Genomic DNA, 21505 nt, shown 5'->3' on the forward strand with positions numbered 1-21505 from the left:
TTGCTTTAACCATGAGGGGAGGACATAAAAAAAAAAAAAAAGAGGCGGTAGGAGCAGCAGCTAACATTGAATGTGAAACTTTCATGAACACATGGCTTTGGTTCTGGTTTATATAGAAAAAAATAATTAAATTGAAGACAGTTTTAAAAAAGGTCTCTTCAATGGTTTGTTTTGGTTGCTTCTTATGTCTTTTTTATTACTATTAATTCTTTCAGAGCCAGGTGTTGGCCTTGGAATTGGTTTATGTAGCATCCCTTACTTCCAGTGTATTTCAGGGATTTTTATTCACACCCTCTCACCAGGCTCTGTGGCACATATGGATGGGAGACTCAGGTAGGTTGAGAAAAACATGTCTTATGCCACAAGTTTTTCATTGCTCTGTTTTATGGGTTTATTTTTGACCTGTTTGGGCAGGAAGTCATAGTGCTTTCTCAGAGTTTCGTGTTTAAAGCATTTGTTCTGTTCTAAGGGTTTAAGCATGCTTATTTAAGATATGGGGGATTTCCACATATACAGCAACACAGTGAATTTATTGTCTCTTGTCCAGGTTGGGCTAGCTTTGGGGGTCTTAGACAAGCATATACCATTCTTCCTGGATGAGATCTCCCAGTGAGAAAGTGTCTGGAAAAACTCAAACATATGGCATACTCTGGCTTGTTTAAACACTGTTATTTCCTGACACAAGCTCCTCAAATTTTATCCCATCTTGCCCAGTAGAAATACAGATTTGCTGAAATAAGCTTTAGTGGGAATGTAGAAATTCACTTATTAAGATTTATGACCAATTAGTATTGTTGAACACATTTAGAATTCAACACAGCATTTTCAGTAAAGGCTTTTTGGTTTAACTTTAGGTGCTCTGTAATCCTCCTCTCTACATGCCTAAGACTTGAGCTGAAAGAACCGTGGTCTTACACTATTAGTATGAAAGTTTGTATGACACAAATCAGTGCCTTCGGTCAGCCTCTTAATGCATGTGGGTATTTGCAGTAAGCAGAGAAGGGCAATCTCAATTTCCACATGGGTCAAATTTAGATTTCATCTAGAAAGGTTCAGGATTTTTCTGTTAACACTTACTTACACGTAGCAGAAACATAAGATCTTTTCTGACCCTAAATAACACTTACAGACCATAAAGACATGAAAAAGTGAAGCACTAACTTGCAAGGAAGGAAGGAAGATGTAGGTAGAAGCTGCAGCTGAGCTGCATACAGCAGAAAGATCACAGATACAACGTGTGCATAGCTAAACATGAAGAAAGCTCAAAGGTTGCATGCAACAAGGCAGTTACATCAAAAAGACCTTGACATCTAACTCATTCCCATTCCATTTTCTGTACCAGGAACAATTACACATAACAATTTAATCTGTGAACAAATTAGAGGTCAATCACATGAATTTGCTTTTTGTTTTCACATGGGTGAGACAAGGTTGGGAGAAAAAGAAAATCTGTTTTGTTTACATCCTCACTCTTTTTCAAAAATATCTCTGCAGGTGTGGAGATGAAATTATTGAAATTAACGAAGCTTCAGTACAAAATACGACCCTTAATGAAGTTTATGCTGTGCTAACCCATTGTGATCCAGGTGCAGTGCAGATTATCATTAGCAGACATCCTGAACCACAGGTAGCACACTCCGTATTCTTTCTGACTTTCAATAAAGCATATATTAAGAACTAAGAATAAGTGAGGGAGTAAGTGCTAATCTAAAACAGGTGGAAAAACGTTGATAACAAAGATGCTGATTTCTTGATAAGCATTGGTGCACACAAACAAACCTGAGATATGCACTGTTTTAAATATAATCATGCAAGATTTGAAGATCACTGGAGACAGTCTTGCATGAGTTTCTGTGCTGTGAATAAGGAAACTACAGAAATAACATTTAAGGAATAAACTAAAAACCATTTTTTTTAATTCGAGAGAGAATTCCCAATAATAAGAAAACAATTTGAAAGAGGGAGCATACCCCCCCAAAAGAAAAATGTTTATACACATCTTTCAGTAACTAAAATTTAGATCTTGCCCAACCAATATTTATAATTAAATTACTATTAAACTAAAATATTTTATTCTTGAAAGATTTTTCTACAAAATACTTTCTAACACTAAATACTGTATAAATGATTATCAAGTTTAAATTGTTGCATAAATTATCATAAAACCCACAGTATTAAATTATCTTATACTGGTAAATCTAAAAGTCCACTTCTAGTGAAATATACAAAAGAACATTTATCTTTGAAAGATCTTATTTTATCTAAGCAACCAATATACACAGCACATCTAGAGATATACCTCAGCTATACTGGAATATATATGAATATAGTGGTGTGCACTTACTTAGCTTTAAAATTAACTGATATGTGATAGTACTATTCGTTTCCATTAGAGGACTTGCAGGACTTGGAAGAGTTTGTGAAAGGAATAAATATTTACATGTTACTCACCCCACAGCAATCTCATAAGAATATAATGGCACGATATTTCCTAGGTATCTGAGCAACAGCTAAAAGAAGCTGTTGCACAAGCTGTGGAAAACAACAGATTTGGAAAGGAGAGACACCAATGGAGTACTGAAGGTAAAGGAATAAGTGCATTTTTTGAGACATAATTTTGACTTAAAAGATACACAGAATGAGCACATGCTGTATTAGAATCTTGGTAACAGCGAAGTAACCTGGAGCAGAAAGGAAGAGGAGAAAACCTCACAGCACAGTGCTCTTAACGTGCCTCCTAACATATGTGATGAGAAAAGCGATGAGAAAACACACATCTATCTGATCGTCAGCAAAAATGTTTGTGCAAACTTCCTCTCCCTTTTGCTCATCCTTTCAAACTCATAACTTCTGCTTAAAGCCTTTCAAACAACTGTCAGTAGGTGACAGGACTGTGATAGCAAGGAACTGCACAATGCAGGTGATGTCCTGGGGACAAACAGCTTGTTAATCCCCTTGTGAGGAAAGGCATACGCAGTCGTGGTTAGAGCTGTTTGCCCAGTTCAGCTACGACATCCTCCCACAGTAACATATTGCAATGATACTCCTTTTGGTGTCCTTATTTCTTCTAAGGGACCAAAGGTGACAGAATCATCATCAGTAAAACTATACTGCTGATTCCCTCTCTCTCTCTAAGGGAAAATGGAACATTATTTTGATGCCCAAGAATGTAGCTGTTAACTCTTTGATCTACAAAACCCTTTAATGCATAAATCATACCTTTGCATCAACTGATGATAGTATTTAGCTGCAAATTTAATCAGCTGAATCTTAGAAGTGAGCTCTTTGCATGTATCTGAATATACATTTTGAACGTGTTCCTGATACAGGTATAAAAAAATTAGAAACGAGCTGGCATGGAAGACATCCATGTGAAAAACATATTGAAAGGAATGCTGCTCATTGCAACCACAGGACACAGAAGCTAATGACCCGCTCCAGCAGCGACAGCAGCTACAACCCTAGGTCTTCCTGTGGTAATGGTGCTGCATACCAACTGACTGACTTGAAAGCAAGAGTACATAGCATGGATGTACCAATTACCAGACAACCTGGCCTGCTGTACTCATTGTCTGGTAATAATTCAGAGAGAAATTCCCCTCCTACTTGTAGTGAGGAAGGTCGACCCTTGCAAAACACTAAGAAATCATCAGAGATCCTCGTTAGAAAACCTAAATCATCAAAGCCCAAACCTCCACCAAGGAAATATTTTAAGCAGGACTGTACCTGTAATGACCAGCATGACGCAGACAGAAAAGAAAAGCTTGTATCGGAAGTGGCTGTATCACCTTCTGCAACTGTTCAGGTAAAACAAAATTTGCAAAATTTTTCTTGTGTTCACATATTTGTGAGGCAGGGGATGGAGAAAGGCAAAGTGACTTGTATGATGGCAGGAAGAAAGGCAAGGATGAAAGAGAAAGTGTGCACGCATATGTGAGGACTTGGGGAAGAGGATCAGACTTTTCTGTTTGGAAAATAGTGTGTTTATCTTAGTGAAGCCAGTTTGGGTCAAAACTTGATGTTCAAACCAAGGTCAGGAGGCAGAGAAGTGTCTGAAAGAAATTTTCTTCCATATCAAGGAATCCAAGTTAAAATCCCAGTGAAAGCAGCATCAAGAATGAACGAGTGCCTCACTGCCATTTCTCGCAAACATATGCCACTGGTGGTATCAAGCACTCCCTGGTTCCATTGTGACTGGAACAGCGATGTGATCTGGATTGGGACTGGGGGAGTTTGCACAGTCTCTGATGTCAGCTTGGTATTATCAATCTTAACTTTGACAATTACAGGATCAAATCATTTTTGAAGTAGAGAAGTCGTGAAACAATGTCTTTGTTTCAGTAGTGGATTTCTATTGGCAGAAAGCATTAACGTTATGTACAGCAGGTAATCTTGGGCTCATATATGTTTCTTGAGACCAGAAGGTACTAAATAAACTCATTTAAACTGTGAGGCACATACCTATTTCTTGATGAGCTACAGTATTTAAAAACTGAGTGTATATTTGTACGTTACAATTTTCAGTTCCCTCTCTTAGATCTAAGATAGAACAGAAAGACAGCGTTTCACATTTGCATGAGCGTGAGGGATTGTGAGATCTGCATGTTGAAACAAAGTTGTGGTTTGTTTAAAAATGAAACCTCTTTCCCCTGGAGTTTAATAATATGTCAGTAGAAATGAACCGATCTTAATGCCATGCAAAAAACTTCCCCCCAACAAATCAGTTCCCAAGCTGCAAAGATCAAAATAAAATGATACAGCTCAGACTGAAGTCCATGTATAATGTTAATATCCCAGAAAGTTTCAATTCAGGACCTCGTGTGAGGTCACTCTTTTACCATCCCCTAAGAAGAGAGCAGCAGAATCATATTCATCAACAGCTACTAAAAAATCACTTTTCAGAAGTAAAATTCAAGGACATAAGTACGTGTTGAGTTTATCACTGCATTCAAATTCTTATTCTTCGGTATTCAGTTATTCTAAATTACAAGGAGAAAAAAAAAAAACAACTTAAGGTCAATTAAGTCCATGAAAAGTAAAGCTCTGTTAATGAAGATCACTTCCTCTAGTAAGACAGTCAGTGTATCTCAGGGCAATAGCTCCTTTAAGTCCCCAGGAGAGAGTGTTTCTTGTCAGAATATACTTCAGATCATTAAGAGAAGGTTTTATTAGTGGTGTTTTTTTGTTTTTTTTTTTTTTTAATTTTTATTCCCAAACATTTTGTATTAGTTAGAGGCCTGCATACTGCAGTTTTATATGGGAGTCCTGCAGACTGTAAGGTTGCTTTTTCATAACTAAGAATGCTCAATTGATATTTTTGACTGTCCTTTAAACTGCATCAGTAAAAAAGTAAAGAGTAAGATCAAACTGTACGTTCATAGTACTTCCAAATTGGCTACTTTCTTACTGAATGTTTGATGTCCACATCTAACAGCAACAGAACACAAGTGGAACTTTCAAGGAGGACCCTAGTAAGCAGGGGATGGAGACAGGTTGTCCTAGAATAAGAAAGCTTCATAACAAACACCACCTCATTACAGAAAAGCTAAGAAATTTTTCAATTACTGATTTTTTCAGGACAATCTCATTTGTTCCTAGACCTTTGCTGTCTTTTTTGTTTGCTTTTGGTTACTATTGGTAATCCTGAAGCTTAACTACATAGCAGAGAGCACTCCCAGTGACACAGCAGAGCAGATGGTAAATTGGTGTCACTGGTTACAAAGGAATCAAACGATTCCAGAGTAGGCGTTAATGGTGTTGAGAGTGGCACTTACTGCAATCTCAAACCAAGCCTCTGACCCTATGTTTCCAGCCAAAAACAGGAAAGGGAGAGCTCTAAAAGTGCAGTAAGGATTTAGCTTGTCTAGCTTGCGCTCAAGGGCAAAAGCCTTCAAAAGAAAAAAGTTTAATATCATGTCAGAGAATATTTAGTTTATTACTAAATTTTTGAGATGTTAATTGCATTTTTTTCACAGTCTGTATACAAGTGTAACCATAAAATATCATGCCAGCACTCTTGAAATACAGAATAAATTAAGTCCTATGAGGATTACGTCCCAAGCAGAAGTAAAACCTTGATTTCTATTCAGTATTTCTTTTCAGATTAAAAACAAATGAAAATATAGGTTTCTTTTCAGATTCACATATAGTGTGGTTTGTCTAAGTACATTCTGACACAATACTATTTCCTGTTTGTTCACAGCAGGAAGCTGGAGAACCAATGCTAGAGGGACATCAAAGTGATGTAACCCACAGTGTCTTTACCACTTCTACAGCATACGATACTGAACACATAGCTGCTGTTCCAGCGGGCAGAGATCAAGAAAGAAAAGCAAACTTGGGTATGTTTAATTCCATGCAAATTTTTTTTTTTTTTTCAGCTGAACCTAGCATTTAGTTTGGATTCCAAAATGGGTTTCAAGCTGACTTCACCTTCCTCTTTAAACATAGACTTCAATTCATATCTGTAAATTTTGAGGTGAACAGATGAAATTTCAAACTATTCAATAATTTTTGAAAAAGTGAAGCATAACAGATGATTTATTGTAAAAAAGCACTAATGGACAGGTATGCTATTACTTTATTTCTTCAGATGAAACATTTATATTGAAAATTTTATATTAAAGGTAAGTTTTGGCATTTCTAAAGTGCATTTTTACATATAGTTTCAAGGCTTAAGTGTTGCAATGGGACAAACCACTGATAATAAGTAAGTATCTTGTTGTGCTAGATAGAATTAAGGAAACTTAGTGTTAAGAAAAATAGACAATCTCAAGAGGTCTCTTACAACCTAAACCATCATGTAATTCTGCAACTTCTGGCTCAAATCATTAAAAAAAATTATTGTGCCTTAAAAAAAAATTATTTATTTACACTGAAGCAGATAATAGTAACTGTGCAACTGCACAAACAAAAGTTTGCTGCCATTTAGCTCTACCAAGTCTAAGATTAAAAAGCTTAATCAATCTGTAATGTAAAAAATATTCTTACATTAGAATTAAGTTTTTACTTCCTAGAAAAATACAATTGGAAATGCCTGCACAAATTTAAGGAAGCATAAATATTAAAGATCTTCATGGGAGAGTCTTTCTATAGCAGGATATACTTATAAAGGTAGGAAAGAAAAATTATTTTTTAAAAGAATTTACTCTAATACCAGCTTTTTCACTAGGCTGCAAACAACATTGCAATTTTAGCCTTCTATTTTAACTGTTATAGCCTATATCATGACTGTAGCACCCCAGAATAACTCCAGGTTACCTTTAGAAATTGCAGGCCCTTTAGAAAAGGGATCTTGTATACAAGTATGGAAAAGTCTTGTTTTCCAGTTAATTTCAGTGTCAAGAATCAGAACTTGCAGATCAAGAGTTCTGAAATTTAAAAAAGTTTATACCTTTTAGAAACTTAAAAAAGTACCTATTGGAGGGTTGAATGAAATTCAAATTTAATGAATTAATAGCAATGCATAGATAAGGGATAGAGAAGGAGAATTAGAAGGAGGCTTGTTTATAATCGATGTTTCTCTAATACAGGGAATCCGCTTGCATCGGTACAAAGGCCTATACTTAAAAGACAAGCACGGGTAGATTATAGTCTTTATACAACAGAAGACCCTTGGGTTAAAATTTCCGACTGCATAAAAAGTTTATTTAATCCTACCATGAGTGAAGACAACGTCCACTTAGATTTGCAACCTGGAATCGACACAAACAAAGAGAATCAAACTCGAAGCAGCTCAGAGACAGTTCTGAAGAAATCAGAGTCAGAAATATTTGGTTCAAAAGTACTAAAATCAGATGAAAATGACAGCGTGAAAAAGGGTCCTCCTGTTGCACCTAAGCCAGCTTGGTTTCGTCAAAGTCTGAAAGGACTGAGGAAAGCAAATTCAGATCTAAAACCACAGGCAAATCAAAGTCCTCCTAACCTTGAGAGCGTTTCCAGCAAAGAACTGCTATCCAGCTTATCCCGTGTCTCTCCAAGGGGATCCTCAATAAAACAAAGAATAAGCTCGTTTGAATCCTTGAGTGCTCCGCAGTCACCCGAAAAAATACACCGAAGGTTTAGCCTGAAACCATCAGTTCAGAAAGAACATTCTCCCACTGCAACAGAGTCAGAAGTGGCTCCAGCCCATTTACACCAAGCCTTCTTCCAACATTGTGAAACTAGCCAACAACAGTCAAAGTCACCTGTGGTCACGGGTACAAAGAGCCTAGATAGATCTTCCTCTCCCAGGGAGGTTCTTGCAGCTAGCTCAGAGAAAAGCAACAATGCCAACACTGGAAATTCCTCGGATCTCTTAACTACAGAAGCTATTGCAACTTCCCATCTTCCATCAGTAGCGAAAGCACACAGCCTAAGATCACGAAGCTTCCCACTTACTGCTACCCAGTCTTGTGAGATGATGAAGGCACATGATGAAAAGTGTAGCAAAATCTATTCCATCAGTAACCAGGTGTCATCTGCTTTAATGAAATCTTTGCTTTGCCTTCCTCAGTCTCCAGTCTCGTCTGGAAACAGCGCATGGGAAGCTCTGGACACATTGTCTCAGTCCTCTGTGGAGGAGGATGGGACTTCTCTCTCACCCGCAAGTGAGAATCATCATCTGGACACTGGGTTTTCTCTAAAGTAAGATACCATATTTAAAAATCAGATTTGCAGAGCAGCATTAGTGTCTGTGCTGATCTGCTGGCAGATTAACATTCTGAGGTAGCAGCACGCAACAGTAAAGCACAGACTAGATTAAGAACTTTTTAGAGAAAAAATTTGAATGACTCACATGACCATTGCACTTGTTTTTAATTTGTACTGTATAAACACCTGTATATTTCACTCTTCCTCTCGAGGAATATTTCTAGCATCTCCATGATAAAATACATTGAAGTCTGTTTTTGGCTGGGGCCAAGAAATTATTTCTATTATTTTATGTGATGGATCCTAATCCTAAGCTAACATGATGAATTTACATTTGTATGTATTTATAATACTTACTACAGGAGCTACCAGCCCAATTAAATACTGATTAGATCAAAAGACGACTGCTCCAAAATTGTCTGTGCTATGCTTCTGTGGGTATGTTCTTTCATAAACTCAACGTTTCTTTTTTATTCCTGTCACAATGGGGCAGCCTCTCCGAGTTGAGAGAATATACTGAGAGCCTAGCAGACAATGAGAAAGAGGAAGAGAAACAGGAACACGGCTCACCTCAAGCATCCGGTGTGTCAGGGCAGTCTGTCATCTCTCTGCTTTCCCCTGAAGAGTTAGCAAAGCTTATAGAGGAAGTCAAATCGCTAGATGAAGCAACCTTAAAGGTAAATCTCCGTTTTCTTTTTGTGCATGATTTCCAGAAAGCTGTGGAGTGGACGTGCTTGGTTAATATTTGCAACTTGATATTATAACAAATAAATCAGTCATCTCAATATGTACCAGTAGTAATGTCTAGATCAAAAATCTTGAAAAAGTATTCAAAGATAACTAAGCAAGAGTAATACCTACCTAATTAATGGGATAACAGTTATTCAGCAGGCAAGGTCAGTGTATGCAGAAGTAGGCATTGATAATTTGGAGGCCCTTCTTTTTATTTGGGTTGCCAGTTTGAGATGCCTAGTGCCTCCTTTCTGGCATACTAAACAACCTTTAGTCTTACTGGATTCATCTAGAATTGCGATAAAGTTCAGAACAAGTCAAAATCAAGGTTAAATGCATGCATTCCAGAACTGTAAAGACTTTTACAGACTGCTCACACTGAAAGCAAAAGCAGGTAACATCCAGAGCTCTGCACTGAAAACAGTTCAGCTTCTGCTGGCAGCTACGTGCTTGCTGTGTTAAGACACTCCAAGCTGTGCAAAAGCAGCGTAACTGCATTGACGCACCAGTGAGCCTCAGCTAACGCAGCTTTTGCCTCTTAGCTAACTGCAGCAGCATGTCTTCCAGGTTAGTCCTGGTTAGCGCCTGTGCTGCGTGGAGCATGGTACAGTATTCATGTCTGCCTGTCAGAACACTAGGTGGACGTATTCCCATGTCAGAGACAAACTCTTACTGAACACATCAAACTTTGCTAGTGTGTTGCAATCAAAAAGCAGTTTGACAAGCAGAATTCATGAAAGCCAAGTTTCGTGTCAGTCTGTGTTTCTCGTCAACAGCCCGCATTGATATTTTTGGTCTGATTAACAGTAAAAGGTACGTTGCAATGTCAGCCTCTCTCATATCAAGTCAACTGTTTTCATGGAATTTTCAGGACAATCTCTGAGCAGCAACATAGCCTCTGCCCGGCTGCAGTTGGCCAGTGGATTCAATTGCAGAGAGAAACAAGACAATACCAAAAAGATGCAACTACAATTGCTCACATAACAAACATGATTGCGAAATTGTGGTCAAGAAAGTCATGTTTCCTTGGAAAACTAGATTGTTACCCCATACAAACTCATTTTTGGGATAACGTAGTCAGAGACTACTACTAGTTACTAACTACTAGTTAGTAGTTACTAGAGACTAACTACTAGTTAACTCTACATGTTAATAGAACATTGTTAAAAAATAAAAATAAGAGTGGCAACCAATTTTTTAAGCTGTGACACTTATAACCACGTGATTTGTATACCAAATTATTTTTCCACTTTTTCAAGTAGAAGGTCCTCTAACATGATTCAGTAATATTTTCAGTTTCTACAGTACGTATCTATACTCTTTAATATAATTCAGTTTATGGTCCAGATCCAACTGAAAACCTGTTTACCAAACCAGAAAAATTTTAGACACAGAATAGCATTTTATAAAATAGGTAACCGATAGGCAAATTTGATCAAAACCAAACACGAAACATGTCTCAGTATTATGCTTATGCTACTAAGTCTCATTATAGACAAAACGAAAACATGCTGGTGTTCCAATCATTGTGACAAACCTATTGGGAAGTTCTTGATGATATTGCTTTCTCTGCCTAGGAATTTGATGATATTCATGTTACAATTTTGCATAAAGAAGAAGATACTGGGCTCGGATTCAGCCTGGCGGGGGGCGTTGATCTAGAAAACAAAGTGATAACAGTAAGTAGCATCTTTTGTAAAAAATACTCCAAATCCAACTACTTTATCTAAAAACATATAACTTACTGGTTTTTCTACTACAGAGGTTGGCTTTTGGCATAATCAAAGTAGGCAGCTGTGCTGATGCTGTCAGAAGAATCATGGTCTTAATAGGTGATACAGCATCCTTCTGCACAGAGCTGCCCTCTCTAGGTGACTGGCAGTGGTGTCCTGTTTCCTTGAGCACCATAGACCCTCAACAGCTCTCAAAGCCAAAGCAGAACAACACACAGCCTTCAGCAAGAAGTAACCAACAACTTATTCACATGCTTGTAGAAGACCATGCAGGGTGGTCAGGTGGAATGAGGTCAGCGTGTAGACATGTAAATGGTCTGGAAGGTAGAGACTAGCTTCATGCCCTCTTCCTCCCACTAGCAGAGCAGCAACAGGGTAAGGAAGTAGCATAGGCAAGGTATGTACCATGGGCAGCAAGGTCGAGACCATCTGATACCAGGGCTGGACAGATTTCCTAGCTGCTTGAGGAGGGCTGTGCCCGGGAGAACTTCTCTGTAGAAATTTATTCAGCCCTCAGTCCTGAAACATGCTAGTAGCAACTTGTTCCTGGCAAAAAAATGGAAAATGCACATGGTAAAAAGCATTAACTGAGTGATCTAGTGATTTGTCCTTTTTTTCCTCTTTCCTTGTGTGTGTGTGGTGACTGGGCTCTTCAATAGGTCCACAAAGTGTTTCCCAATGGACTAGCATCTCAGGAAGGAACTATTCAGAAAGGAGACGAAGTACTATCCATTAACGGAAAGTCTCTTAAAGGTGCGACTCACAACGACGCCTCAGCGATCATGCGACAGGCTCGACAACCCAGACAAGCTGTTGTTGTCACTAGAAAAGCTAAAGATAGAGAAAGAAATCTCAGTGTTTCAGTTGACTCTAGCACATCTTCAGCACCAAGTGATGCCTCACAAGAGTCTGGTGAGTAAGTTCAGTGGCTTTACCTTGCAGCCCCCACCTCCTAAGTGTTTACTCCTCCCCTGAAATCCTGCGTGTTCATAAAGCAGCTCAGCTTTGGCTGTGTAAATCTGAGAACTCTGATTAAAGACAGCGTGGTTAATAAAACATTCCCGAAACAGACATTTGGAATAGCTTTGTTGGAAAGTATTAATGGATTTCTAAAATAAAGGAACCCTCTGAAAAAAACAAGTGTGATTCTCTGTGTGAACTTCTGTAGACATACAAAGATTATTACACCTAATTGAAGGTATAATGACTACTCAGCGAGCAGTGATTCTTTATTTTAATATTGTTAGATTCTAGTTTACAAGACGTTTTCTCTGTGAAAGAGAATTTCGGTTTGAACAAATAATGTGCTATTGTTTGATATAGCAGATGGCTACATCTGAAACATAGCAAGGTCAGATTTTTGCAGAACCTTTCACCTTCTTAAGATTTTTTTTTTCTGAAGCCTAATCTGCATATTTGTAGCTTTATTTACATATAGCAAATAAACATTAGCAGCTTTGTAGTTGATAACAACTTCATAACTAAAGTCAAATATATTTACCTTAAATTTTGTTCATTAAACAGATTTTTCTAATTCTAGTAAGTGTCACCAGCTTTCATTTTTCTATTTCCATTCTGCTGTGAATTCAAATACAACTTTCTCTCCCAAGCTTCCCAGAGGGCCTTCCAATGGCAAAAAGAGGAATTCAAAGTTATGGTTTTCTCTTTTAGCCGGCAGTTTATGGTGCCTTTGCAAACAAAACAGCAGTTCATTTTTTCTAACAGATGTTTCAGCTTTTCAGACTATGTGGTGCCCATCTGCTAACTTTCCATTTGTTTCCAGCAACTGAAGATACAATCTGCACTGTAACTCTAGAAAAAACACCTGCCGGTTTAGGATTCAGTCTGGAAGGAGGGAAGGGCTCTATTCATGGAGATAAACCCATCGTCATCAACAGGATATTTAAAGGTAAACGTACTTAAATGCATACGTGTCAGGCTCTTAGCTGATGCAAACTTGTGCAGTTCATAACTGACTGCTGATTTATACCCATGAAAATGGTATTTTTTTGTAAATTCAGAATTATCCTGTGCAGTGCCAGTAATTTTTTTCCTGCTGAGACCAGGTGGTTTATACCGAACATGCTGGTGATCCTTAATAAATGAAAGCTACATTAAGGACTCCTCCACACAAAGAATTAAAGGAAATTCATTTTCTTTCTCCAGGGACTGCATTAGAACAAAGCAGCCCTGTTCAGCCTGGTGATGAGCTGCTACAAGTGCACACAACTACCATGCAAGGACTCACTCGGTTTGAAGCATGGAATATAATCAAGTCGTTACCTGATGGGCCCATCACAGCTATCATCAAGAGGAAGAATTCGAGCTCTGTTACCACCAAGTCATCTGAAACTTTATAAGAGAAGCAATTAGACTACTGCCAATATTACAACAAAAAAGGATTTTATTACTTGCAGCCATTTGGCTACCACAGCAAGATACTCAGAAACTGCATAGAAAAGTACACATGATCTTACTGCCAGTTGCAGAGTAAGCTGCCTGGGATAAAATAACGTGCAAAAAAAGTGCATGATTCTTATTTCAGTGTTCAGAAACAGATGTTACAAAGTGTAGAATTATAAAATACTGACTTTATTAATAATATACTGGTTGTAATAAAATACATGACAGCTATACTACTCTCCTATTTTAAGCCGTTAAGTTAAATATCAGAAGCGCATTCTGCGTGAAGTTTTCAGTCCTACCCTACAAGTCTTGCTCCCTACCTTACTAGGGAGGAAGAAATGTGTCTACAAGCCCACAGCTGAACACTGCAGCAAAGGAAAAGCCTTAGGGAATGTGTAAACAGCAGAGAAAGGGAGATGCAACTTTGTGTGTCTAATGACAACATGCCCTGGAAGACTCCAGGATTTCCATTCAAATGACAGAACAGCCAGAATAGTCAAAACCTGTCTAGGGTAACTGTCTGCTAGCAGTTGACAGAACCATCTCAACTCCTTCAGGCAAACATGGCAGGGATGGGATGAGGGGGCAGGAAAAAAGGAGTGTCTCTCAGTATTGAAGGGTGAGGCAAAAGCTGAGGGCCATATAGCGAAGGTTCTTCTTCCTCTGGCCAGAGGTCCCAGAGGACTACAGCAGGAGAGTAACGAGGCCATTTAGAACCAACTCTTACCATCTAACCGTATTTTTTGGAATGTCTTTGCGTTAATTTTGTAAGCGAAAGTACCAGTGAGAGTATTTGGGAGTTAAAAGTTCTGAACACACTAAATAACCTGGAAATTAATCTATGCTTCAAATGCTGCTATCGGTGTTTTGGCAGCGGTCTCTAAGCACTGCATGGAATTCTACCTGCAGCAGCATGGGTATCCATGGAAGATGGTCTTGTGCACCCATTCGGCTTTCTTTGATCTACTTCACTAAAGGGACAGATGCAACATTAGGATGGAAGTAGCGACTCACCAGTTGAAAGCCAGATGACTGCACTGGTCATTGTCCTCGGCTGTTCACCTTCTCATAGTAGGGAATTTGCTGCACCCTTCTTTGGTTACTTAATTTCACCAAATTATAAACTGCAGTTCAGAGGCTATTTTCCATGCATTTAACACAATGTCACACAAACAGCAATTGAGAGAAAGGGAAGTAGGACAGGCAGCAGAAGGTATGAATCAAACCCAGGTATATGACTTGCTTTGGCCCTTCCTCACAAGTCAACTCCATGTTAAACCTGGAGAGCACATTCTTGATGGGCCATCTGCCCCCACACTTCGAAATTCCTTCCCAATTGAGTTGTCTTTTCCAAAAATCAACAAAACAATCCTCAAAACAAAATTTCTATGAATTGGGTAGCAACCAAAATAAGAGAAAAACGTGAGAGGAAATCTTTTTGTATATTTTTTTATCTGGTACATACCTGAAACTCTCTGAATGTTTTAATTCTTTTTAATAGAATTGCTTGTTTTTAATGTAATCTGCGCTATTGGCTTCGGCTTAACAAAGTTTAAGTAAAGGCCTGGTGCATACAGAAGATTCTAAGATTTTTCAGCTACTTGTCCCTTCCACCAATATAGGAAAAACATGAATGATTTCTGTAGAGAAAAGTGGGCCTGAACTCTTCAGCACTGTTAAAGCTATTTCCTGTAAAAGACAGATCACACTTTTTGGTGAGCTTCATAACTTAAACAACAGAGACTGAACTAGCTGCAGAATGTCAATGCCCTCTGCTGAAGGTGTCCTCATCTGAAATAGCTATTTAATTTCATCAATTTAAGAACTGACATAGAACTTTTAAAGACAGGTTTGATCTTGTTTTTTTCCAGAGGTGCTCTTGTCACTTTGTTTCCAAAGTTTTTAAGTTTTTGCATGCCTCTGCATTTCCTGGCATCTGCCAAGATCAAAAGAAGTCAAAACATGCTGTGTGACAGGCAGCATGTCTCACTGAGGAGTCCTCCAAGATCTTGCAAGACGATCTTTGCCAAGACATTTCCATCTCCAATTTTGCAGGGCAGAAGGCTGAATGTTAAGGGCTCTTAATTCCTTCTGGATAGAATGTGTTGAGCACTCAGAAAACGGATCCTTAACTTACTCCAAGGAAGAGCCCCACCTACCACCTTTATTGCTCAGAGCAATTAAAAAATAAATAAATAAAAAAGTTAATAAAACCCCCAATTGTCTGCAAAAGGTTTACTTGCAGGAATAACACGTGGTGACTTGAGCTCTGCTCCTTGAACTTTTTGCCAATTAAATTAATCATCATCCTGCAACAACTTGTCAGGATACTGAACTTCATGCCTAACTTTGGTATATGTAGATAAATACGTATGAGTCTCTAATATCAGGGCCCAAATTTCTCCTCAGTGAATTTGTTACTCTTTTTAAGTTCAGAAAGCAGCAATCTAAACTGGAAATAAGGACCAACCAAGGGTGTAAATGGAAGTGAAGGCTTTTCCTTCTCTTGTTGCCTTGAATTCAGAGAGCTGCCAGAGGTCCAAGTGGCTCTTATGTTTCCTTCATGGCAAAGCAGGTGCATGAGGAACCATTTTAAAGGATGATTCAGGAAAAACAGCAAGATGTAGCAGAAAAATATTTATTTAATCACTCATAGAAGTTTTTACATCTCTGTACACAAACGAGACTAGATTAAAAACAGATTCCTTGAAAAATCTATTCCATAAGGTGAGATTTGCAGTGGGAAATTTTGTGTGCAAGTCCATGCCCTGTACTAAATATAAACCAAACACAGGGACAGAAAGCAGAGCATATTAACCTCGTTAAATAATCAAGTTACAGCATTAAAATCACAACCTGCATTTAAATTCCTAATTCAGCAATTAGTTCTCCTTTCGTAATTATACGTAATCCATAGCAATGTCTGACATTCCTGCAGTAATCAGCACGAGAAATATTTTCTAAGGCTGAATGCATCACCACACACAAGATCAGGAGCTGATTTCCCAAGAAAATGCTGTGAGGCAAACCAGTCTTAGACAAAAAGCAAAGTCCTTAAAACCTGTCAAGACTCAGCTACAGAAAAGATTATTTACCCATTAAAACCTCTCACTGCAAGAGTCTGAAAAACATTCTAGTGCAGTTAAAAATAGTCATTTCAAGTGCAGTTTAAAAAATGGCAAGTAAAGTGCTTAATCCTCTTTATTTATTGCCACCATGTCAGTGCAGTTTGTCTCACAATAATGTGGAAATCACTGGTTTTGGTACAGAAATGAGAAAGGAAGAGTGTCTATTTGCCAACCCACAGACCTATGAATTGATTTGCACTAGTAGACTTTGATTTAGAAAAAAAGCACTTAAAGCATGTTCACCATAAGTACTGAAATCTGCTGGAACAAACAAGTGGGATGCTCCACACAATCCAGTTTGTTCTGGCTTTTACCATTTGCTGGTTTGGACCCAGTGAAGTGTGTTAGCAGCAAAGGAGCTACCTCTTCTTTTGGGGAAGGAACATTGTTCCACAGGAGTCTATGAGGAGCTTCAAAACAAAACAGGGCTGACCTGCACCTGGCTAACACTGTAGTGCTACGAGGATTTTAGCAATGCTCCTCCCCACAGACTCTGACTAGTAAGTGTGGCCAAGAACAGATCTAGTATGGGTATCTTCTCCCCACAGACAGCCACCAGTGCTGCCTCCAGGGTTCTTCCAGCCTCTGGTGTGATATTTTTCTAATTATGAGAATGAAGGATATTGTATTAGAAAAGAATCCATTTCTTTGAGTAGAGACAGGTAGAAAATGCTGGTTTAAAAACTTACTTAACTTGATACATTGTTCCTCTTCACCTTTCCTAAGCATCTTTGCTGGTAATAAAGTCCTGTAAGGCAAACTTCCTATTTCTACCCTCAAGCTGCCAGGTTTTTTCCTGCTCTCAGCTGGTGATGTCAGCTTTTGGTCTTGTCATGCTTTTAATGTCTTAACAGCTTTGGTCAAATTGCTGTAAAATCCAGCTATGCTAGCTGGAAAGAAGGAATCCACCACCGTCTGGGGAAGATAGCCACCAAGATCAGTCTGAAAGAAACTGAGGAGTTGAGTCCTGTCTGGCTCTCTGCAAAGACAATAGAAATAATCTTTACAGCCAGCAGTTTAAAAGCATTAAGAACTTTACAATGACTCTTACGTGCATTATCTGATGATAAGTATTTCCAATTACTTTAAAAAAAAAAAAACAACAGACATTAATTCAAAATTTCAACTAATGTGGCTATCCCCACAAGTCAAATTAAACTAGGCCTTAATTAGTTACATGATTCTGTTTATGAATTATAGCCACATAATAAACAACTGGATACTCATTTATCAAAAATTAAGATCATACTTGTACGTTCTGCTGAATCTCTGCTTAAGAGGTCAGCGAGAATCCTACCATGACGATGGTTCCTGTAATGTTAAAGGCTTCCGTCTAGGAAACGGAGAGAGACTAATTCATTGCACAAAAAAGAGAACAGAAAGGCCACTCAGTGCATAACAATTACCAGTCAAAAGAAGACAGAAACCATGTTGTTGCCAAGAGGCTACAGATCACATGTGGCCATATACACATAAACACACCACACAACAGATAAGGAGGGCTTTAAAACACATAATGGTCAAATACATCGCTTCTTACCCTGGAAGAGGTATACAGAAACAGCCACAGGGATAATTGAAACCTCTCACAAACTTTGGTTGAGGAGGACACAGTGGGTGTTCCACATTGGTGGCTATAAGAAAAAGCATTCAAGGTATTATTCTCACAGAAGATGGGAAAGAGTCCTTGGTACTCAAAGCACCAGTTGAGAAGTAAACTCACTATATGAGAACAGATTTAAGAAGAATGGCAGTATAACCTTTTCAGTGTGGGGCTGTGCCATACAAGCGGTCAGAAAAGATCATTAAAAGAAACCACTCTGGCCATGGAATATGAAAACCAAAGAACTGTTGAATTTAGAAGCAATTGTTACTTCAAGCAAGACACTTCGAGGGAGTTTCACTGAACCCATATTGTGTGAGGGCAATGCTTTTCTTGTGAGGTCATTCGAGTTACTTCCAACAAATCTGTGCCACAGAGGTACATGTCACTTGACTGTTGAGAAGCTGCACTCTAGTAAGTACATAAATTCCTTACAGGTCATTCCTGAACAGGATGGGAAAAGGGGGCAGCTGAGCAACAGGACAATAAAAGCCCTGACTTGGAACAGGTAAACAACAGGATGGAAGTGAAAAAACAAAGAAACATCCTTCCATGCAGTGGCAGCCTCTTAAAAATCAGCACTATTTGGTTTCATAAGAACATTATTTCCACATACAGGAGTGGTATATTTATTCAAAGGCTTCACCAAAATCTAGAGGCATTGCAGAAAACGTTAAAACAGAATTTAGCCTAAACATGACTCCTCTTAGTTCTGTAAATTCTTAAAAAACAAGTACAAAAGCACCCATCCACCCCCCTGAACTTAATAGTACATCAAGTATTTATTCCATCTCAAAAGCATAGCAAGAGAAGAAACCAGAGGCCAACAGCATCATCATTATCTGAGTGTTAACTTGACTTATATACTCTGTCTGAGGACAATGATGTAAAGAGATCCCTAGTATTTTATCTCTGAATAAGATCAGATCAACAACTACTAAACAGCATATTAATTACTTTTTATTTTAAATTTATTTCCAGTAGCTGCTGGTTATCTCTTACCGTAACATTAACATGTTGACAACACAAGCATCTTACCAGCAGATAGCATCGTTCCATCTTCGTATTGCCTCATTAGTACCACATCCACAAATTCTCTTGGTGAAATAACCTTCATGAAAGCTGAAGGGGTTGTGGTTCTGCATATAGAGACAGTCTGGAAATCACAAAACAGAGTTATGTCAATTGATGTTTTCAAAAGTACAGCAGAAAAATCCCTGTGCTTTCTGGTACTCTTTCAGTTATACTTTATCTTACGAAGTTCCATTACGTCCTTTGTTGAACACGATGTGAATCAGCACAGTCAAAAAGCACTTTGGTGTGTTGATGAAGGACAGTTTAATGGAGAAAAACAGAGTGATAATGTGTTGTTTCCTGGTTGTTTAAGGAGGGATACCACAAGGGATGCTGAAAAGAAAATCTGGCACATTCTATGCTCATAGGACTGTTAAAAGGCTTCTCCTTTCCAGGAAGTACCATATCACATGGAATACAACTTGATACCCAGATTTGTTACGCTGCAGAAACCTTAACACTACCATCCTCTTCTATGGAGGCTCCCCAAAGCAGAGGTTTCTATCACACTGGTAAGTGCTGGCAAGTCTGATAGTCTATGAATCTCAAGTGGCAAGATGCATCATTCCTAAAGTTTAAGTTTATAATTAACACTAAACGTTAAATATAAACACTAAAGTTCCCCAAGGAAAATAACCTTCCCAGGACTTCCACAAACATCCTGGGACTGGTTGTATTTGCATCCTGGCTGCCTCCAAGCACCTATATCCACTTTAGATTTGTAGAGCTAAATCCAAAGACCTTTTAAGGTTCTGATATGCTTTAAAAAAAAAAAAAAAAAAAAAAGGAAATTAGGCAATATAACCACAGCAGCAGAAACTACTGCTCATCCATTGCCATTTTCATCTGTAATGCTCCAAGTGCAGCATTTCTGTTTTAATGATACAGACATTGAGGCAAAGCACCAGGTCAAGGTCACTCCACCAGTTAAGGGCAGAGTGCGACAAGTACAGCATCCAGCATCGTGTGTTGCCATGGTGAAAGGTGGAGCCTGAATTAATGGCTGATGACATGAACGCTTCACTGCTTAGCACAGGCTACGTATTCTCTAAACCTCCTCTTCCCTCACAAATAGCTTGTTAAAAATAATCATGCTTAGCTTGATTTGCAGCGTTAGCGACAAGGTAGTACAGGAATCTTTACTGTTACACATTTACGTTTTAAGTACGCTGTGTTTAGCCAAGAATGTATTAGTAGTTCCTTTCAGAAAGATAAGCCAGTGTTAAGATAATATATGTAATTTATGGGGAGGAGAAAAAGATTCCTAATCGCACTATGGTCAGACTGATTGAGACAGAGAGGCTGTGCAGCTTGGAGGCATTTTCACCTCCCCGCACATAACACAGGCTGTCTCCCGAGGCACTGCAAGAGAAGGTCTGCGCAGAGCCCAGTGCTCCATTAATCACACCAGAACAGCTTTTGAGGAACTTACATCACTGACAGCTTCAACGACCTCAAAGTCCTTCACGTTTTGGTCCCACTTGGTCCTAAGCCCAGCGGCCACCGGCTTTATGCATTCCCAGACATCCTGGGGGCTGGCAGGCACGATCCCCTCTCCTCTGTACCTGCGGCGGGGCAAAACGAAACCAAACCCGCTGCTCAGTCCCGCCGGGCCCCAAACACCCCGCGGCAGCACCGCGGGGGGCGAGTCCTCACCCCGGCATCCCGGGAAGCGAACGAGATGGGGAGCGCCGGGCGTACTCACACGTTGCCAGCAAACTCCGCGGAGGGTCTCCACGAAACCGAAACCTCGCTCTGCGGGGAGGGGAACCTTTCAGCCGCCGCGCCGCGCCAGCCCCCCCGCAGCCCCCGCGCCGCCCCCCCGCTCACCGTGCGCCGGCAGCTCCGCCAGCCGCCGGCGTCCCGCCGGTACAGCTCCAGCTTCCCGGCCGCCGCCTCGGCCAGCGCCGCGTACTCCATGGCCGCCCAGGGCGCAGCCGCCGCGCGGCCGCCGCCTTTGAGGGCGCCGCGTCGCGCCGCCCCCGTGGGCCGATGGTGGCGCCGCCCCCTCACCCGAGGGGCCGCGGTCTCCCGGCGGCCCGGCGCGGTCGCTGCCGGCCTTCGGAAAGCACGCGGAGCCAGGGCGGAGGAAGCGACTGGGAGGAGACGCTGCGGTTCTAGCTAAAGGCCAACGGTTCTGCCCCGGTGTAATCCAAATTACATTAAAAAAACCCAACAAACAGTCTTCATCATCTAAA

The 21505-nt window shown here is 39.6% G+C and overlaps 2 protein-coding genes across 4 annotated transcripts in view; one reads left to right on the forward strand and one right to left on the reverse strand.

Moving 5' to 3' along the window:
• IL16 (interleukin 16) overlaps window positions 1–13581 on the forward strand; it is a 32865-nt gene extending 19284 nt beyond the window's left edge. For 2 of the 3 annotated variants that reach the window (XM_086620087.1, XM_086620086.1), the window contains exons 10-20: window positions 216–333; window positions 1495–1627; window positions 2496–2583; window positions 3330–3805; window positions 6203–6341; window positions 7533–8625; window positions 9125–9308; window positions 10941–11042; window positions 11756–12008; window positions 12880–13005; window positions 13263–13581. In XM_086620087.1, coding sequence (XP_086476213.1) covers window positions 216–333; window positions 1495–1627; window positions 2496–2583; window positions 3330–3805; window positions 6203–6341; window positions 7533–8625; window positions 9125–9308; window positions 10941–11042; window positions 11756–12008; window positions 12880–13005; window positions 13263–13456 — 2906 coding nt within the window. In that variant the 3' untranslated portion in view covers window positions 13457–13581. The remainder of the gene's footprint in view (window positions 1–215; window positions 334–1494; window positions 1628–2495; window positions 2584–3329; window positions 3806–6202; window positions 6342–7532; window positions 8626–9124; window positions 9309–10940; window positions 11043–11755; window positions 12009–12879; window positions 13006–13262) is intronic. The other variant, XM_009990698.2, reaches the window with a different exon arrangement.
• A 2574-nt stretch (window positions 13582–16155) lies between these two features.
• STARD5 (StAR related lipid transfer domain containing 5) lies at window positions 16156–21227 on the reverse strand. The gene is made up of 6 exons (XM_086620634.1): window positions 21138–21227; window positions 21013–21062; window positions 20740–20872; window positions 19272–19389; window positions 18171–18264; window positions 16156–17609 (listed from the first exon to the last, which is right to left on the reverse strand). The coding sequence occupies exons 1-6, from the start codon at window positions 21225–21227 to the stop codon at window positions 17462–17464; spliced, it is 633 nt and encodes a 210-aa protein (XP_086476760.1). The 3' UTR covers window positions 16156–17461.
• Window positions 21228–21505: the final 278 nt, after the last annotated feature.

This window comes from Tauraco erythrolophus, chromosome 14, assembly GCF_009769465.1.
Source record: "Tauraco erythrolophus isolate bTauEry1 chromosome 14, bTauEry1.pri, whole genome shotgun sequence".
Lineage (NCBI taxonomy): Eukaryota > Metazoa > Chordata > Aves > Musophagiformes > Musophagidae > Tauraco > Tauraco erythrolophus.

What these genes read in the sequence shown, in the direction of transcription:
- STARD5 (XM_086620634.1), bottom strand. Translation starts at nt 21,227, where the DNA reads ATGGAGTACGCGGCGCTGGCCGAGGCGGCGGCCGGGAAGCTGGAGCTG. An exon ending in GGCGGAGCTGCCGGCGCACG is followed by an intron (nt 21,063 to 21,137) that starts GTGAGCGGGGGG and finishes CCCTCCCCGCAG; the next exon opens with AGCGAGGTTTCGGTTTCGTG. An exon ending in TCGTTGAAGCTGTCAGTGAT is followed by an intron (nt 19,390 to 20,739) that starts GTAAGTTCCTCA and finishes TGTGATTTCCAG; the next exon opens with ACTGTCTCTATATGCAGAAC.